This window comes from Apteryx mantelli, chromosome 13 (assembly GCF_036417845.1).
Source record: "Apteryx mantelli isolate bAptMan1 chromosome 13, bAptMan1.hap1, whole genome shotgun sequence".
Lineage (NCBI taxonomy): Eukaryota > Metazoa > Chordata > Aves > Apterygiformes > Apterygidae > Apteryx > Apteryx mantelli.
In genome coordinates, this window is record NC_089990.1 from 12618205 (window position 1) to 12636228 (window position 18024).

At 34.8% G+C, this 18024-nt stretch overlaps 1 protein-coding gene across 1 annotated transcript in view; it reads right to left on the bottom strand.

The window, feature by feature from the left end:
* The window catches only part of LOC106487552 (connector enhancer of kinase suppressor of ras 2-like), a 243618-nt gene that overhangs the window by 87876 nt on the left and 137718 nt on the right, over positions 1-18024 (bottom strand). Inside the window, 2 exon segments of the mRNA XM_067303896.1 lie at positions 4559-4627; positions 12890-12949. Coding sequence (XP_067159997.1) covers positions 4559-4627; positions 12890-12949 — 129 coding nt within the window.

An 18024-nucleotide genomic window follows, 5' to 3' on the forward strand; every position in this document is an offset into this window, starting at 1 on the left:
GTGAAGAGATAACTTGATTAGATCCTGAAAATATCTAAATAAGAAATAGGCTAAGCAATCAAACAGCTAAAAATATATCAAGATCAAAGGACTGGAAGCTGATATTAGACAAAGGTAGACTACAAACCAAATGTACCAGGATTTTTTTTTTTTCTTCAGCAATGAGAATAATTAACTACCGGAACAGTTTATCACAGGCTGTGAGAACATCACTGGAAATTTAAGAATCAAATGATCTTAGTAAATGAGCAAACATGAATTTATCTGCAAAATACATTGGCCTAGTTTAGTTAAAAATCAGATGAGATGATATCAATAGTTACAGGATCTTAATCTATTTTAAAAAATGCACACTTTCTCTAATCAAGAAAGCATTTTCACTGGTAGCAATATGAAAAGGTTGTATCTAATCATCATCTTCAAAATAGATTCTTTCAAAACACATTATGTTGAACAGAATTTATATTTGAAAGACTACCCAAACACTAAAGAAAATTCAATCTTGAGAAAATGTCTGTTAGGACAACAAGGATAAATCTTGTGGTATGCAGAATATCTGAAAGATACCAAAATCTGGATAAAGTACATTTCTGCAACATTAATTGCATTTTGCTCCCATGTATACATTTTATGAAAGCACAGAACCTCCCTTACAAATGAACAGGTAAAAGCAGAAAAAAGAACTAACACTTGCACCTATACTTTTATCACCTGTACTTCTAATGCACTATGTATGCCCCTATGGAAAACTAATGTGAAACCAGAGACAGGCTAGATATATTATAAATAATATTTTAACAATCTTGAAAGCTCTGTAACGAGTAAGGAAGTGCTTAGGATACTATGGGTAATATTCCTCTCCTCACAATACAATGCTGAATGCTTCTTTTGAAATAAATTGAGCAGAGTGATTAATTGAAGAAATACGGGAAAGCTCCACTGCTTTCCGCTCTGCAACAAGGGGGAGATACGAGCCATCACAACTAGTTATAAACAAATGCAAGCTGTTGCTGCATTTTTATTTCAGAAGGAATGAAAATTTGACATTCAAATAAAAAAGTGAATAAAATCTTGAGCAAAAGTCTTGGAAAAAAGAAAGATAAAAGGAAAGGAAGGCATTTAATCTCTAGCCCCACTGGTAGGATTAGAACTCAAATCTGTAAGGCAACTTTCTGAAAACAATATGGTGGTGAAAATGGCACTGCCAGGCAAGAAAAATGGCTGGAGAACACTGTGAGAGAGGTATGAAGGCAGGTCAACTTTGACTAACTATAATTTCAAACTGTGCTGTATTTATTTCTGCACCTGTATTTTATGTATATATTTCTTTCACAATTTTGCTTCTACCTCTACAGTCAATAAAATAATTATTTGTCATACTTAAGCATGTTAATATTAAAAGTGAACCCAACTAAAGCTGACAGACTTGAGGCAATATTTCTTCAGAAATAACAAATCTGAAACAAGACGTGTGGACAGGGAAAAAGACAAGACTGCAGGTCCCCAAAAACAAGCCCAGGTGATTAAAACACTTGCTTCTGTCGAGCTGCAAAGTCAATGCAAAGGCTACTATGACCCAGTGTTGAGTTCTAGTGAGAACTCAATGCAGGTACAAATCCATGCTCCTCTACTTGGTGAGCAAGACGGCTTACAGTTTTGGAAAGCCTGCAAAACCACCACAAATCCTTTTATAGCTTTACTCAACCTCCTCTGCCCCCATTTCAAAGGGGTTACACCTCATTTTGCAAACTGGTACTACTAGTATTAAATCACTGATTACAGAGAAATTTAATGACCTGAAATCTTTGAATTATTCTAGTCAACTAATGAAAATAATGGTAATTACAGGCATGATACTGATCATGACAATTCATGATAACAGGTGAAGAAGGAACAGACAGAAGTGCAGCTTGTAGTATGACTTGTTCACACAGCAAGACACACCAAAAATGACTAATAGGGCATACTTAAAGATCAAAAGGGATACTTAAACCCTTAAAATTCCCAGTCCATGGGGGCAGAAGGGTTAGATACAAACCTCCAAAACATACAAAACACTCAGTATTACTGGCTGGCTCTCCAAAGTCACAATGAATAAAGAATGAGATTTTCCCAACCATTGCAGAGGAAGAATAAGTTTCCACAAGAAACAGCTTGCCATTTATCTCTTTTCTTAGCCTGTTATAAACTTCAGAATTAATAATTAGTGGAGGGCTTTTAGGAAGAAGCTATTTTATGCCACTTGACTCAGCTGTTGGCACAGTGCCATTAGAGAGAAAGGGATTACAAGTACCAAAAACCTTGGGCCTCTTGTAATAATACACATGAAAACAGAGTTGCTGCCCAGAATGCCAGTTCTTGAGTAGCTGAATGAGGAGGTTTCCCCTACTGGACTCAAGATTAAGTCAGATCTGTCATTTGAAGAGTATGTTTGACAGAGAAAATCAGTCTAATGCATTTTTCAACTTGTAACTATGACAACTCATAAAACCTCTCTAACATAGCTAAGAGCTACACTTTGCACCAACATTTTAAGTATAACTGAATAAATTTACTACTTTAAGAGAAAATATTTGCTCTATAATTATAAGAATTTAATAGTTAGGCTTTCACATTTCCATCTCACTCAAAGGACAAAGAAACAGAAAGAGGTTTCATAGCTTTGCTCCTGCTGTGTCCAGTTGGAGAGGGTTCTGAAAAAGAGGAAGTTAAATGGCTACATTATAAACATTTCAGAGAAATTATTGTCTTCATTGTAACAATGTTATTCACGCTAAACACTAGGAAATACAAGTGTTCCATAGCACCTATAAGCCCCAGTATCACTGATGCCATTCTGGTTTTGGAGGAAAAGTTCTTATGCCTTACGATACTACTGGGACAAAAGTTAACTGCAGAGTTTTCAGTAAAATAATCTTCAACACTGGAACTGTCCTATAAGTTAAGAAGGCAGCAGCTTGCATCATCACAAAATAGGAAAAGAAATGTAGTCATTCAACTTTGAATGAGGCTCGGCTCTCTCATAGGCTTTTAGAGCACACTTACAATAATTTAATCTAAGAAAACTGTAATTCACTCTTCAGTGAAGTTGTGTGTGTTGTAAGTCAGGATACAATTCTATGAATACTTGCAGAGATGCATTATTCCTGTATTTATATGTAAAATGAAATGTGGTTTGTTGCATACACAGTTATACAATACTTGCATAACTGCATACAGCTGAGAAAGAAATATAGTGGCTGCTGTGACTTCTTCACCTGACTCCTGCTCAGGCTTTGGGTCTAACGCACAGCTCATGCTAAGGTCTAATGTATGCTGGGAGCAGCACCGTTAGGCTGAAGCGAAAGCAACATGCACACCAGATACTCGAGGATGAAAAACAATGAGGTCTGCTGTCCTTGCAGTTATAGTTAACTTCTTGTTAACACCTGATAAGACTGAAACTCTTGGGAATTAAGTAAATCATCTGGTAACTGAAACAACTAATAGGGATGGTATAGACCAAAATTCCAGGCTGGTAGGTACAAATACGTCAGCTCACACAAACAGCCTTTGAAGTGGATCCACCAGCAGCTGGACTGCTGAGCCTCTCGTGTTTGCTGGTACAATTCAGGGGACATCCGCATCATGACGGAGGAGGAAGGATGAGCACTCTCACCATCGTTTAGGTAACTATTTTGCTCATAAGCGCGTGATATTAACAAATTATCCAGTTAACGAATCAGTGAACTAGCAAGTTAAGTAACTAGAGAACTAACAATTTAAGCTAGTCTACAGAGACGGGATTAATTCCTTGCTTGCTTGTTTGTTGTTTTTTACTTAATGAGCTCATAAAAAATAAAGTTTGTTTCACACAGCATGCTGTCCTGTAGATTTGACAGCAGCACCATGACAGCAGCACATTTAAAAGCATGCAAATCATGTGCTAGAATACCTTCGACTCAGCATACATTTCTGCATACACATGCTTATGGGATACTAAACAGTTTAATGGTTTCACTGACTTTATAAAACTGCTCATTTGCTTAAAAATAAATCTGCATACAAGAACACACAAAAGCGAAACCTTACAGATTTCTATCAAGATTTTAATCTTGTCTTGCATGCTTCCTCTCCATCCAATCAACGTTACTCAGACTATACGGCCGCTACAGCACTTCTGCATTTTGAATATGAATCCCAGATTAAAGAGAATGCAGATTAAAGAGTATCTGTTTAAGAGAAAAGGTTAAACTAGCTGGCAAAACCATAATGAAAAGTCTAAGAGTTTTAATCAATACAATCGCTATAAACTGCAGATGAAACATTCTGTGATCTCCTTATATAAAGAGTATGACAATGAACAGCAAGTATTCAAAATGTAAGTTTGGCTTAACCCTTCTGGGCTTGTTAATCACTCAACTTGTGCCTTTTCTCATTAGGCATCAGCAGTGATCATGGTATTTTAGAAGGCATAAATAGTAATATAATTTGGCACAGTTAGCTGCTGAGAAGAATTATTATCTTTTAACATCAGGAGTAGACAAAGCCTGCAAAGCAGAATTTGCAAAATACTTACCACAGTTTGATGGTTGACCTGGATCACCTCATCTCCAGCATGGATTTTCTTACACTGGTCAGCAGGAGACTAAGGACAACAGATAACAATTAACTTTACATTCAGGGTTGGGGGGGAGTAAATGGTGAAAGAGGCAAGAAAACTCCGTCTAAGGAAATATTATTAACAAATAATAATTAGCTATATTTATAAAAGCTGTATTTATAAGGAATGTTTTTCCTCATTATAGATGATAATTCAATGATAAAATAATCTGGACTCTCACTTCCACTTGTGATATACAATCTTACCGACTGGTTAAACTATTTTAGCATCTTTACCTAACAGAGGAGAGAGTACTGAGCCAAGAGCTGTCACAATCTTATCAGGACTATACTGAGTCAATGCAAGTCCCACATCAGTAATTTTGTTAAACCAAAAAAATGGTGAGCTTACTGCATGTACATGGACAGGGCTGGCACAACTACATATGTAACAGAAAAGCAGGTCTCATACAGTCCTTTATATAGTAGTTGTGATTCTTAAGTGCACTGCAGGTCCTTGCAAACACACACTAGCTCCAGTACTTCCAAGACAGTACTAGATGCACCATATGAACACAGAAAGTGGTAGTATACTAATGGATAGAGTATTCAGGGGCTAGTTCTTTAGGATATATAATACTCCACTTTCATAATTTCAGAACCTTTAAGCTGAGCAACTACCTTATTCTAAATACAGCTTCTTCTGTTCACATTAAAACAATTAAATCCCAGTGCCCAATAAGGTATTTAAACACAGTCAGCTACTGCTTAGGAAAACACCATTAAATGCTTCAAGTGAAAACAGATCATAAAATCTGCAAGACAAACAAGATTAGCTCTACAATTAAAATTACTACAAAATGTAAATAAATATTCTATCACAGATCTCTTGAATCAAAATCAAGTTAAAGGGAGGTTTTAAATAAGACTTTCCTACACATTAGTCTTATGGACCTAAGATCCAGAGGGCTGGCATAAGCAAGAAGCTAACTTTTCACATTGTTTCTTACTGCTTTCTTGACACCTAGTGTCAGAATTGACTGAAATGTATTATCATCATAGTAACACAAATAAGAGGCAAGAACTGTCATTATGATCTGACATTCTGATGTATATCTGACAAGACATGCAGGTCAGTAGTCATGCTGAAGAGGTACAGTAAAAACACTCAGAAGAGTACTTAAGAGCTAATTCTACCAAACAAGGTTTTCTTTCTTGGATGTAATTGTGAGAAAGTTGTTTGTATTTAAATAGGAAAGAAAAATATGTGCTTTGGGGACACATACATGTGGCATTTTCCAGAATTTAATTTAAGCTAAAAGAGGGTATCTGTTGTTAAAGTACTAGTATCACATCTGTCTTCATTATTTTCTTATTATACACAGACAAAAGTAGCACTGCTTTAGGAAGTCACCAAAAAAACTAACACAAGTGACATCCAGCTTGTGAGATACATAGAGAAGTATTTCATTTTACAACTGAGAAATCATGGCCACTTACTTACATTGTGCACTAGCTTACAAAAGTCTTCTACTGACATAGAGGAGGCCGATTTGGAATAAAGAGAAAATAACCAGAAAAGATTTAAAGAGCTGAGACATCACTTTAGAAAGTAAATCAAAGCAGAAGTTAGTTAATGGGGAATTAGACCAGCCAGGAGACTTGGACAAGGCTGAACGTTTACTCCATTTGTAATCTATAGCGTTAGAGAGCAGAGGACAGATTGTTCCATCTCAAACAATGCAGAAAGCATTTAAGGAAAAACATTCTTGGAGTAACAGTTCAAGTTCACTGTCCAAGTAAGCAGACAGCTCAGAAAGGCAGAAAAAGAGCCTTTAGCAGCAAAGGAGATTGGTCTAGCTGTAATAGTGTTGAAGAAATTCCTCACAGAAAAGATACTATGTTATCAAAACACAGTTCAGTTCTGGATGTGTTTTGGAGTCAGCCTACAACTAAGTCGCACATGGCACGAGCCAGGTAGAAATGTGAAGGAAGAGAAGACTTAGCTGAATTCAAAGATGACTTGTAGAGACTTCATGATCTTGCTATGTACCAATCAAGACTTCCAGGAAAAACTGGCAAGAGCTCTTCAGCCAGACAATCTTCACCAACCACACATTCCACCCATCATTTCCATTTCTTTTGTGGATGGAGTTTATAAATGTAAGAGGGGAAAAAAAAAACACAAACAAAAACAAACAAACCAAAAAAAAAAACACAGAAGGAACAAGGACAACAGAAACGATGCAACAAAGGCCCAAGCAGCCACTGGGAAGAAAACGACTGTAATCACTTTTGAGCAGAGTGCCAGTGAAAAGACTCCGTCTATGAGAACATCAATTTACTATCCAATGGTCAGCATCTGCTGACTAATCAATAGATTCTGCAGTCTATACAGCTGCTAGAGAGCATTAGGAGACATCACTAACTATTCCATCAGTAAGAAATAACATACTGGGTATTTGCCCTATTGGCTTGTTATTACAGGTATCATTCCAAGCTTAGCTTTATTTTTGGCCTACTGCTTGCTGATCACTCCTGACCTCACTCTGCTCCCTCCCCAAAATGAACCATGTTCTGACTCTTCACCTTCTTTATCTCTGCTTGCTCTTGCACGACACAGGGCTTTTGTGTCTCCTGCAGTTGGCAGTCCAGCCCTTGAACTAAACTGCCCATTTCCTGTTCGTTACGAACAGATACCATCTCCTATTATCTGAATTCTTCTGCACTAAAATAAACAGGATTTTACCTATGTATTTTATAAGATAGCATGAAGAAATACCTGGCTCCAGTGTCAACTTTTCTTCTTAAAGTAAACATACAGAATTTTGTCTAACTGCTCTTTTCTACAGGACTAACAGCATTATTAGCCAACAGAACCACTCAAAGATTTTTTTTATTTTTTGGTTAAACAGCAGGATATTTCATTTCCATTTCTAGAATCCAATATGAATACAAAGTATGTTGCTTTAAACAGTGAATGAAAGGTAAGCTGGAAACAGTAAAAGTAAAAGCCATTATTCCTGATGAGTTCAACTTCAATTGACATTAGTTAGAAGAGCAAAGGCCTGGTTCCTTCTCTTTTTAGCTCTTTTCCTGACTTAGATGAGGCTGAGCTAATTATTATCTTTTAAAATTAAACACTGGCTCTGAGGTCAATTATCCCTTCAAAAGGAATGAAAAATCAATTTGCTGAAATGCCAAAAATTAAATGTCTTTGAAGATGGTTATTCTGCACATGTGATTACAGCAAAAACAAAAAAGCAACTTCTTATGGTGTTGTCTTATCAAAACGTTTTGAAATTTAGTCAAAATAAAAATGTAAGTTTTAATGGCTGGCACTTCTAGTAACTCCTCCCTGACCCTTTAAATTATAAGGTCCTTTACCAAGAAGATTTTTCTTGTTTAGCACAGTAAATTCCATAAGAAAACATTAATTACATTTTTGAACTAAAATATCTATATATGTTGAGTTATTCATATGCAAGCACTATAAATCTTTTTTTTTTTTTTCTTTTCACTTCATCAGCATCCACAAAGGCATAGTCAAGCCCCTTTAAGTTCCCTGCATGTTCACAGAATGAACAGAGCATGCCCTTTCCTGACAGTTCTGCTCAGTTTCAAAGCCTCACATATATATTAATATAAACCTGTGGTGGAAAGTCCACCCAGAACTGAAAAAACAAGACAATTTAGCATGACTTTAATCCCTCAAAGTCATACAAGACTTGATCTAACTCACTGAAAAGTCAATATAAAAACTCCGCTGATTCTGTGAAGATTTGACTGGATGCTGGATCAGGATTAACTGAAAAGGTTTCAACCAAGTTTTATCAGGATAAAAAAAAACGCACATGAAAAGACATGAGGCCTGCTTCAATGGTTGCATCAACATATAAGAAGTCTGTAGCCGGTCATAAAGGGTAATGTGAAGAAAATGCTACAGCTATTTACTACCAAGTGAGAGAGCGTCCACAGAAAAGATATGCATGGAGACACTGGCAGTTATGCTAGTAGCAGTCTACCACAGAAGAAGGGTAATTCAGATAGATAGCCACAAAGTGACTGTATTTGTCTTAGTTTAACAACAGGACTCATAAAACAAGTGCAGATTAGAATACGTATACGGTGTAGACAGATTATCCCACAGACAACTCCCTTAGATAATTGTTTCCAATAAGGGAAAAACGTCTTACTGTAAGGTCTTGAAATGAAACTATGCTCAGACTAGTGGTAATACTATTATCCTAGGTGTATATGAATCTACTAATTTCTTTTAAACTGAATTTTAGAAATAACTTGAAATAAAGAAAGTTTCATGAAAATGGTAATAACTGAAGAATAGGATCTTGAAGGAAATTTTTCTACTACAGAAGGTAAAACATGGAAGATATTTTACAGGGTTCTTCTCTCAGACTGATGGTCAGTCAACCAGTTATGGAACAAACCCCTAGTTTTCCAGACAGAAATAACTTTCTCTTAATCTTTGCATCTGAGAGAAAGTTGTCAGAGTGGACTGTATTTGTTCTTTTCCTCAAATGGAACATTGATCATACTTTAAGAAACACTTTAAACATAAATGGGTTATATTTTAAAATCATAAAGATCATTTAAAAAAATTGGTTTCCTTCCCCTCACTTCATAATTTATTTTTAAAACCTAATCTTGCTTTGGTTATCATAAAACAACATTTCTCCAACTTTGAGCTCTATTTAATAATGTCTTTAGGCCCAGGCCACTAACTACAATATATAATTAAGACACAAGGTACAGTGTAATAGGAAGCCTCAAAGAAAGTTCAGGAAGCTAATGTTATCTGTTTTCTTGATCAAACAATTCCCTCCCAAAGGAGACAAACACACAGAGCTTTCAATAGTTCTCTTAGGAGATTAGCCAACATTAGAAGATGCTATAGAAGATTTTCCTGACAGAGATTTCTGACTGGCTACTCTCATTACACACTTTTTTCTTAGCCTCCTGATCTTAAGTAATGTTCTCTCCTGTATTAACAAATTATGGACAGAGGCCTGAGCTCAATCCTGGTACCTGTTAGACCACTCTGTCACATAAGTGTCGAGGACTCTTCAGCCGGTATTGGTGACGAGTATCAGTTAAAAACTGTGCACCCTCTACTTTGAAGAACTACTGCAAGTTTGGTATAGATACACAGAACTGCTCTACAGGCACTGAATTAACATAGAAATACAGCAACAACTATGCTGTTATCAACTTTGTTATTACAAATATTCCTCTCCAGGCCTAATACTAAAAATACTGAATTATGCTAACAGTGAAATTGAAACAGTTCAACATGACAGAAATGCAAAAAACCCATCCTATCATGCAAACTAATTATTTTAATAATCAAAATTCTTCTAGATAAAGACACTGTATAACACTTTGCTTTTAAAATTTAACAGTATTCCTTTAAAATACCAGAACTGTCACTTTGAGTGACAATATTTTAATAATGTTTGAAATAAAATATCAATTATGGCTTCACTAGATCTTAACAAATATACATGAAGTGGAAAGATTTCAATTGCCTGTGAAACAGCTGTATCGAGACACACAAAAAATTCTAAGGCACTGGTATCAGGCAAACTTCATGCTTCAGCTGTACATCTAGATACTATAGTTTGCTGAAGGAAAACATCAGTTGAATTATTCAGCTTTGAACAACTGTTTATGTAAATGATTTTATTTCCTATGCATGTAAGAATCTTGAAAAATAAAATATTACTATTTTAATCTACTCCCTTAAATGTGAAATAAATATTTTATTCACAGCAAGTTTCAGTCACAGGAAAGACGAATGACACGTATTCTAATTCTTTTGTAATTCTTGTTAAAATAATTCATACAGATCTTCCCTCCAATATAATTAGAGGACTATTATTTTAAGCACATTCTCTGGGTTAATTTCCTAAGAAGAGAAAATTTTGTACATTCAACAAAAATTCATTTTATTGCTCTTTCTAATCCATCACACTCTCTGCTAACAGAAAGGCAAAAATTAACGATCACTAAGTTACAAATTCTGAGTTAGTTACAACATATTAGTGGTTCAAGAATTAAGGAAATTTAGTTATAATTCAACGATTTCAATTCTTATGATGAATTCACAAGACAAGATTACATCTAGTGTTTCCAGCCACAATAGTGCATCAACTTAAAACACTCTCCCAATGGGTACCAGTATGGCCAAGCGTTAGAAACACAGTCTTTAAACTAAAATTGCCTTTGATGCTTTAGATTTTTTAATAATTACTTCATCAGATAACTTTCTTTTTAAGTATTTTCCCCTCAAATGGCATTATACTTCTCAAATGAATGAAATTACAATGAAAAATTGGATTAATTTTAGCACAAGTAATTCATTCTATGACCAAAATCTGTTTTAATATAACCACGATAGTTCACCCATAAGTTTAATGACTCAAGATAAACATACAGTTATTGTAACACTTCTAAACACTGCCAATAATATTAATAAATAACCAATTTTTAAGTTTAATTTGTATTAGACTTCACAAACTGTGACACAGATCACAAGGCTTTCCTCAGGTCTGCACTGTCTAAACACTGATTGACCTAAAACTACACGATATAAAACTATCTGAATATATACAAAACAAGTAGGACACAGAAAGTATGAGAAACTCATCGATATGGGCCAGAATTCCAGTGAAGTACACCAGTAAGTATTTACATCTTAAACTAGTTGCACAGTGCTCTCTCTGGGTATCAGTATTACATAATTTCAGTATTAACCTTATAAAATCTAAGGCTGTAATTTATCCAGCTATAAGCTGTTAAATGATCCAGGACTGAAGTTCTCCCCAAAAGCAGACCATGTGAAAACCAGAAGAGTTAGGTCCTATTATCAAGTCTGTCATAATAATTAGATTTCAATAGTTGAAGTCAAACTATTTTTTCTAATTCATAACTATGTATTGCAAGTTAAGTAACAAGAAGGAAGTTTAGAACCTTTTTAGTCATTCTTGTCACAGTGATAATCTTTCTCTAGGATCACTCATACTGATTTATGTGCTGCAGCATTTCTGTGTGTTTTTAATTCAGATAATACTTCTACTACTGCCTAATACTTGTAGGACTACAATGAAAATGACAACACATTCTTCCTAGTCTCTCCTGTATCTTACTACAGATGATGGAAAATGTGAAAATACAGTGGTGCTTAACTCCTCCTAATACAACTCATTCAGGAACGGTTATTTTCATGAAAGAACTTTTCATATGTCCTCACACAAACGCTTAACAAAAATTATTTGTATTCTTAACTAACTTGTTTTTTAACATTTGCCGATTTACCCATCACTTCTGTTTACGTACGAAGTTCTATTTGCTCCTTTCCACAATCTCAATCTCTTCATTTTTAGGGATAGTCCTCCCAGTAACTACTGCGAGCTTTGAAAACCTTCTGGTTTAGCATTTAGATTATACAACAGTCTTTGATATCAAATACAATATTTTAACTTATCTTTCTCCATTATGTATGTCTTTTACACCCCCCATCCTGCATATTGCAACATTTTTAATATTTATTATTTTACAATCTATTTTATTGAATTGCCTTGACATAGAGAAGCTAATAATTTTTTCTGTAAGTCAATCCTACGATAAGCATCATCTCCAAAAAAACTGAGATGCCTAACAATTCTTCTGGAAGTCTACTGTACTCATTTTTCTAACATCTTTTTTTTTCCTGATAAATTTGGTAATTAAGACCAGACTTCACAAAAATTTTACTATCTATTCTAAAAAGAAAAAAAAACCACCTACCAGAAGAGTATTCATCATTGAAAGGCAATATTCACTTATTGCATAAAGTAGACTGACTGTATTTTATTAAGGGCAGGCCAAATGATAGTTATGCTTATCATTAACTCTGCAACGTTGTGATTACTCTGGTTGATACAAACATCTGAGGCAGAATTTTTATCTGTTATATCATTTTTACTGTCTCGTTGACAGAAAGCATATACACAAACATTATTAGAAAGGTATGTTGGAAAAACCATTGAGGACAAAGCTCTAGACTTTCATTGTAATATAACATTTATTTGTTACTTCATCACAGATATTTTTCTTTGTATATTTTCAAGGTTTCCAAAATTAGTAAGAAGGTAATATAAAAAATGATATACATACAAAAAGATAAAGGAAAACAAAGTATTAATAAATAGCGTCTTGATTTAAAGCAAGTTTTTGTATTATAAAATACACTACAAATATACAGAAAATACTTATATGCATGATAAAAAAGTCTTTTAAGGAAGCTTACATTTTCAGTTGTTCCTGTGATTACATGTAGCCCATCATACGTTGATTTGATATACATTCCCTGAAGAAAGAGCAAGAAGAAGAATTAGTATCTGTAGGTAACAAAGCAATAATGTTTGCACAGTAATAAAAAAGTATGCTCATTCTGGTTTAAGGTAAAAGACATTTCAACAGACTGGAAGGAACCATCGTTGAATACCATTTTCAAATCTAGGTTAAAACAAGTATATATCAAGACCAATTATAAACATCATAAGTTAACTCATTTTATGCTTTTTTTTTTAATTCTCTCTCTCTCTCACACACACACACACACACTCCAAAGGTTTTGGGCAGAATTCAACACCCAGCATCAGCATAAAAGCAGGTGACAATTCAGTATCTGAAATATTTAACACTTGACCTCTTTATCAGTGATGTAAAACGAGTATCAAAATTTAAACAACGAACAGTCTTTAAACTTAAATGTCGTCTTCAGAGAGTTACTGATTCAGTAAAAATTAAACCACAGCCTAACCCAAAAAAGATATGAGCCAACGTCCATATTGTCAATTTATGGAGAAAAATGAACTTGGCGAGATAAAAAGAACATAGTGCAGGATTAATTCTGCTTCAAGGAAGTGACTGGCAAGCTACAGGGAGACAACATAAGCAGGTGTCTATCTATTTGTACACAAATATGCACACACAAAGACTTAAATGTCAGTGAGACTCAACTGCCTGTACTCTTGTCTCTCAGTAGGAAGGTCAGTTTCACATCTCTCCATGCAGTATGGATAGCCATCAATTTTTGAAATCTAATTTGCACAGTGTACTGTTAATTTAATATCCTTTGGATAATTCTGAATCACCTTGTCTTGTCAAAATAGAAGTTTAGAGCCCCCAGCAAAAAATAAAGAGCATTTTATTCACAGAAATTCTGTATTTGTCAGAAAAAAAAAAAGTCCTACTTCAAAAACTTGCAAATTTTTATTGTGGAAGCCACATAAGATAATGGGAAGTAGAATTTGTGTGTTTCATGTTACCATTCTTCCTATATGCTGTGTTTTCATGCTGGCCTATTTCTCTCTAGCTGGTTCATGAACTTTTTCATCTTGATGAGCAGCTGTCTAGTCTCAATACATCATAGGAAATGATGTTTATTCAGGAAACTTGATCCATCAAAAGTTATTGATTTCCAACTGAATTATAATGGTAGAGAGTCCATATAATTTTTTTTTTCTGACAAAAAAACCCACACTTACTTGAAAACTGAATCATCTGCTGATAAGCAGATCTGACAAAAAATTTCACCCACTGTTAATTAACTAGTCTTTAAAAAGTTGAAGGATATGCACTATATTCTTGCAGGCAATACTCACTTTCGCTGGCTTCAGTCAGATTTTTGTTTGAAGAATGTTTTAAATAATATACAGTTACCATGTCTGCATTATCACTGCATTATTTCATAAAATACTGTCAGAATACAGAAGTCAATCTAGAAAATCATTCTTTTCTTCCCAGGGAACCTAGCATTAGCAGGAAATCACCAATGTAAAGGTGGAGGAACAAATTTTTCTGTTAATTGCAAAACTGTATGATATAATTCATTTTTTTCAACTCTATGCTATATACTATAATTACTATTGGGAAACTGTAAGGTGTAGAGGAAGAAGTAATATTGGCAGTATTCTTACCAAATGAGAGGATTTGAAATTTCCTCCACTGCACAGTTCTCAGAGATAACTGAATACGTCTTTAAAGTAGACTTTAAAGATGTAATTCCTTTGCTGTCCAAGAACGCTAAACCGAAAGCCCCAACATTCACAAGTAATTCTTATTCATTTGTGTAGTCGTTTTGACTCCAGCATAACTACACATATTAAAAAAAGGTTACTCAAGGAAATAAAGAGTATACTGTATACAGTAGTAACTGTAAAATAGATGAATGCCTGCTACTGTACTCACTGTATTTACTCAGTGAATTAAGATGACGTAGCTGTCACAGCTAAATATATCATTTATCATGTTGCAAAATAATGCAATTCACAGATATCTTCCTCTTCCTTAATATTTTACACTACTGAGCATCTCATTATGGCTATTTACAAAAGAACCGAAAGAATTCCACAGCATTTGGCATTCTGCCTCAGAATCAATTCTTGGTGGGACAGATTGCTTCCATGCAGCATCACAATGAAAGCATTAACACATCACAGCTTAATGCTGGACCATAAAGATGTTTGATGAGTTTCAAAAACTAATTTCAAGATTCCTGAACACTACTGAAGAAGATCTGCAGGCTACCAGTTTACCTAAAAATATACTAAAACACTACAAAGGGAAGATCTTGTTGCTGTCTACAACTACCTAACTGGGAAGGTGTACAGAAGACAGAGCCAGACTCTTCTCAAAGGTGCATGGTGGGAGGACAAGAGGCAAGGGACACAAGTTGGAACTTGATAACAAAGAATTTTTTTTCCCCTTCAAATTAAACTTTGGCAGCCTTGAAATCATCTTCATAAGATGTAGTTAGTTAGAAAAAGAAAAGTTTACCACAGAGTTTTCCACTACTTCATTCTATACAGTTGACTTAGTTTTACCAGTGTTTGCTCTTTTATTGTCTTTGCAGCACCTTCAACTGTTACTGACAAATATCTGATTCTCTGACCACTGAAAGTCAAACAAGAAAAAATCCCTGAGGTTCTCACTAGAAATGAGATGCTGATTCTCCATTAAAAGTATTAAATAGGTATTTAAATCTATCTTGCATGCTTTACGTTGGCTTTCTACAATGACATTTTGGGCCAGAAAGTTATACAATAATGCCACAGATGTCACAGAAGCCTATTATTTTAATACTTAGTGGACTTCAGTAAAACATTTGCAGCCACACTTTTAATATCCAATTTAATATCACGGTTCTAACATCCCATGTGTTTTGACAAGATTCATTTCCCTCTCAAGAAACCAAGGCCAACACAGAAAACACTGATAAACTTCTCACTTAAGTTTTAACATCTATTTCTTCATGAAGTTCCTAACTTCCTGTTAAAATGTGTATTTTAGAAAGAAGTCAAATTATGATTCAATCTCTTAACACAGAGACATAAAAACTGACTAATCACTAAAAATTACCTTACCTATTGCTATCTGCTCTTTCATCTTTACATTTTATCTAAAAATGTAAGAATTGTTGTATTTTTATTCAGTTTTATATACCTTAGAATATAAGGTATTTACCTATTTTTTTTATATATATATATATATATATACACACACACACAATTATATGGATATAACATTGCATATATTTATAACATATAAAATAGTAGCTCCAACAATCTTCTTCCACTGGGCAGAAAGTTTCTAGTGTAACACTGGAAAGAAGATGAAAAGTGTTCTTTAGAAGAACTTTTGAAACACACACAGGCATTCTGAAAGGTACACTTTCTTTAGCTTATGTTGGCCATTCTAGAGGCCAGATATGTTCCCTGCTTGAAAGACAGCACTTCAAATCTCTCTTTCCAACCCTGTAAACATTTTTCCCTAAAAAACTTGTCCTTGATAACCAGACTGTCAGCACTTGCCTATCCTGTTATAACAGATAATGCTGTGCGTAATACCAGACATGCAGTTCAGTTCAGCTCTCAGCCGCTCTCTGTGGCAGAAAGGTTCTTAAAAGACAACTTATCCTTCAACATGAAAAGACACTGGCACTTAGAAAAAATATCATTTCCAAAGGACAATCTATGTCACTGCTATTTTAGGGCCTGGCACACTCCTCCCCATTTTCCTTTTTTAAATCAGCAGGTGTAAAGACCTGAATCTCCAGGCTTATTTTAAGTGACGATGGCACAGGCTAGAAGAAGTCCTCTAAAGTTTAAATTGCTCAAATATATATATGAAGTTATGTTATGGATATAAATGAAAGGCTTTAAGGAATCATTATCATCAAACTTAAAGGGAAAAAGGAAAACCATCTACTTTTGGCTTACAAGAAAGTGTTTGAAACTGCAAAATTTGGTCATTCAGAGAGCTGTTAATTCTACAAACCCAATAAAAGCATGCAAGTGTTCACAGTCTGAACTGAGCAAAACAGCTGGGCCTTGCTTTTAACTTAATGGGCTGTTGGCCATCTTCTTGTTCATCATTCCTTTGTTCTGCTTCCAATACAGTAAGCATTTTTGTGGTTAATAAGCCTAGAAAAAAGTGGGAATACAGAATGAAAAAGTGCTCTGCCAAATAATGCAAGTTCCAGGCAAATATTAATTCAATACTTCAGTTGAAAAATTGAAGGATCAAGCCTCTTTTTCCCAAGCCCAGATATGAATAGCTGAGTAGATTATATTATGACAGCTGGTAACACTACTAGAACTGTTAGAGATATATTGTTTACAATTATTTTCTACTGTGTCTGTGGCTTGAAAAAGTCATATTGATTCAGCATATTCAAAACAAATATATTCTTCTGTAATAATATTTTTATATAAGCCTCAATCTTTAATTAATTTATAAACTAGTATTTTACAGGAGAAGATAAATATTTGTTATTTCAATCATACTATCTTTTGTTATAAAATCTGATAGAAACAAATACATACTCTTCTTATCTAATTATTCTCACATAATTTTTTACAAAAACAGCATGCAAACTATCTCACAGATCTCAGCCATAATTGACAAAATAAAACAGCAAAATCAGTAAGCTAAGAATAGTAAGACACGTTTTGCCAGTGGGTTTCATAGACCAAAAGCACACAAAGGATGGAACTCCAGAATCCCGGAATCCATCCTGGGCTCTAGATGGGAGACGGTCTCAGTGGGAAGTGGTTCTTTTGCTGTTCTCTCCAATTTCCCTCTCTGTTTCCCACACGACTAGCTATTCCTCCCAGATGCATCCTCTTGCCGATTCAGTCTCACAACACAAGCATGTGCTCTCGCGCCTTTTTTTTTTTTAATCAGCTCTAGTCTCTCCTTTGTTCAGTGCATGAAGACCCAATATTCCCCCAAGATTTTTCTTCCACATACTCAGTCCCAGTACCCGCATCTAGACAGAGGGGATGGAATTCACCTGCTTAAACAGCAACATCTAGGAATATTTAGTCACCTGAGAGTAACAAAGAAATAGGTATGGGGTTAGCAAATCATCATGAT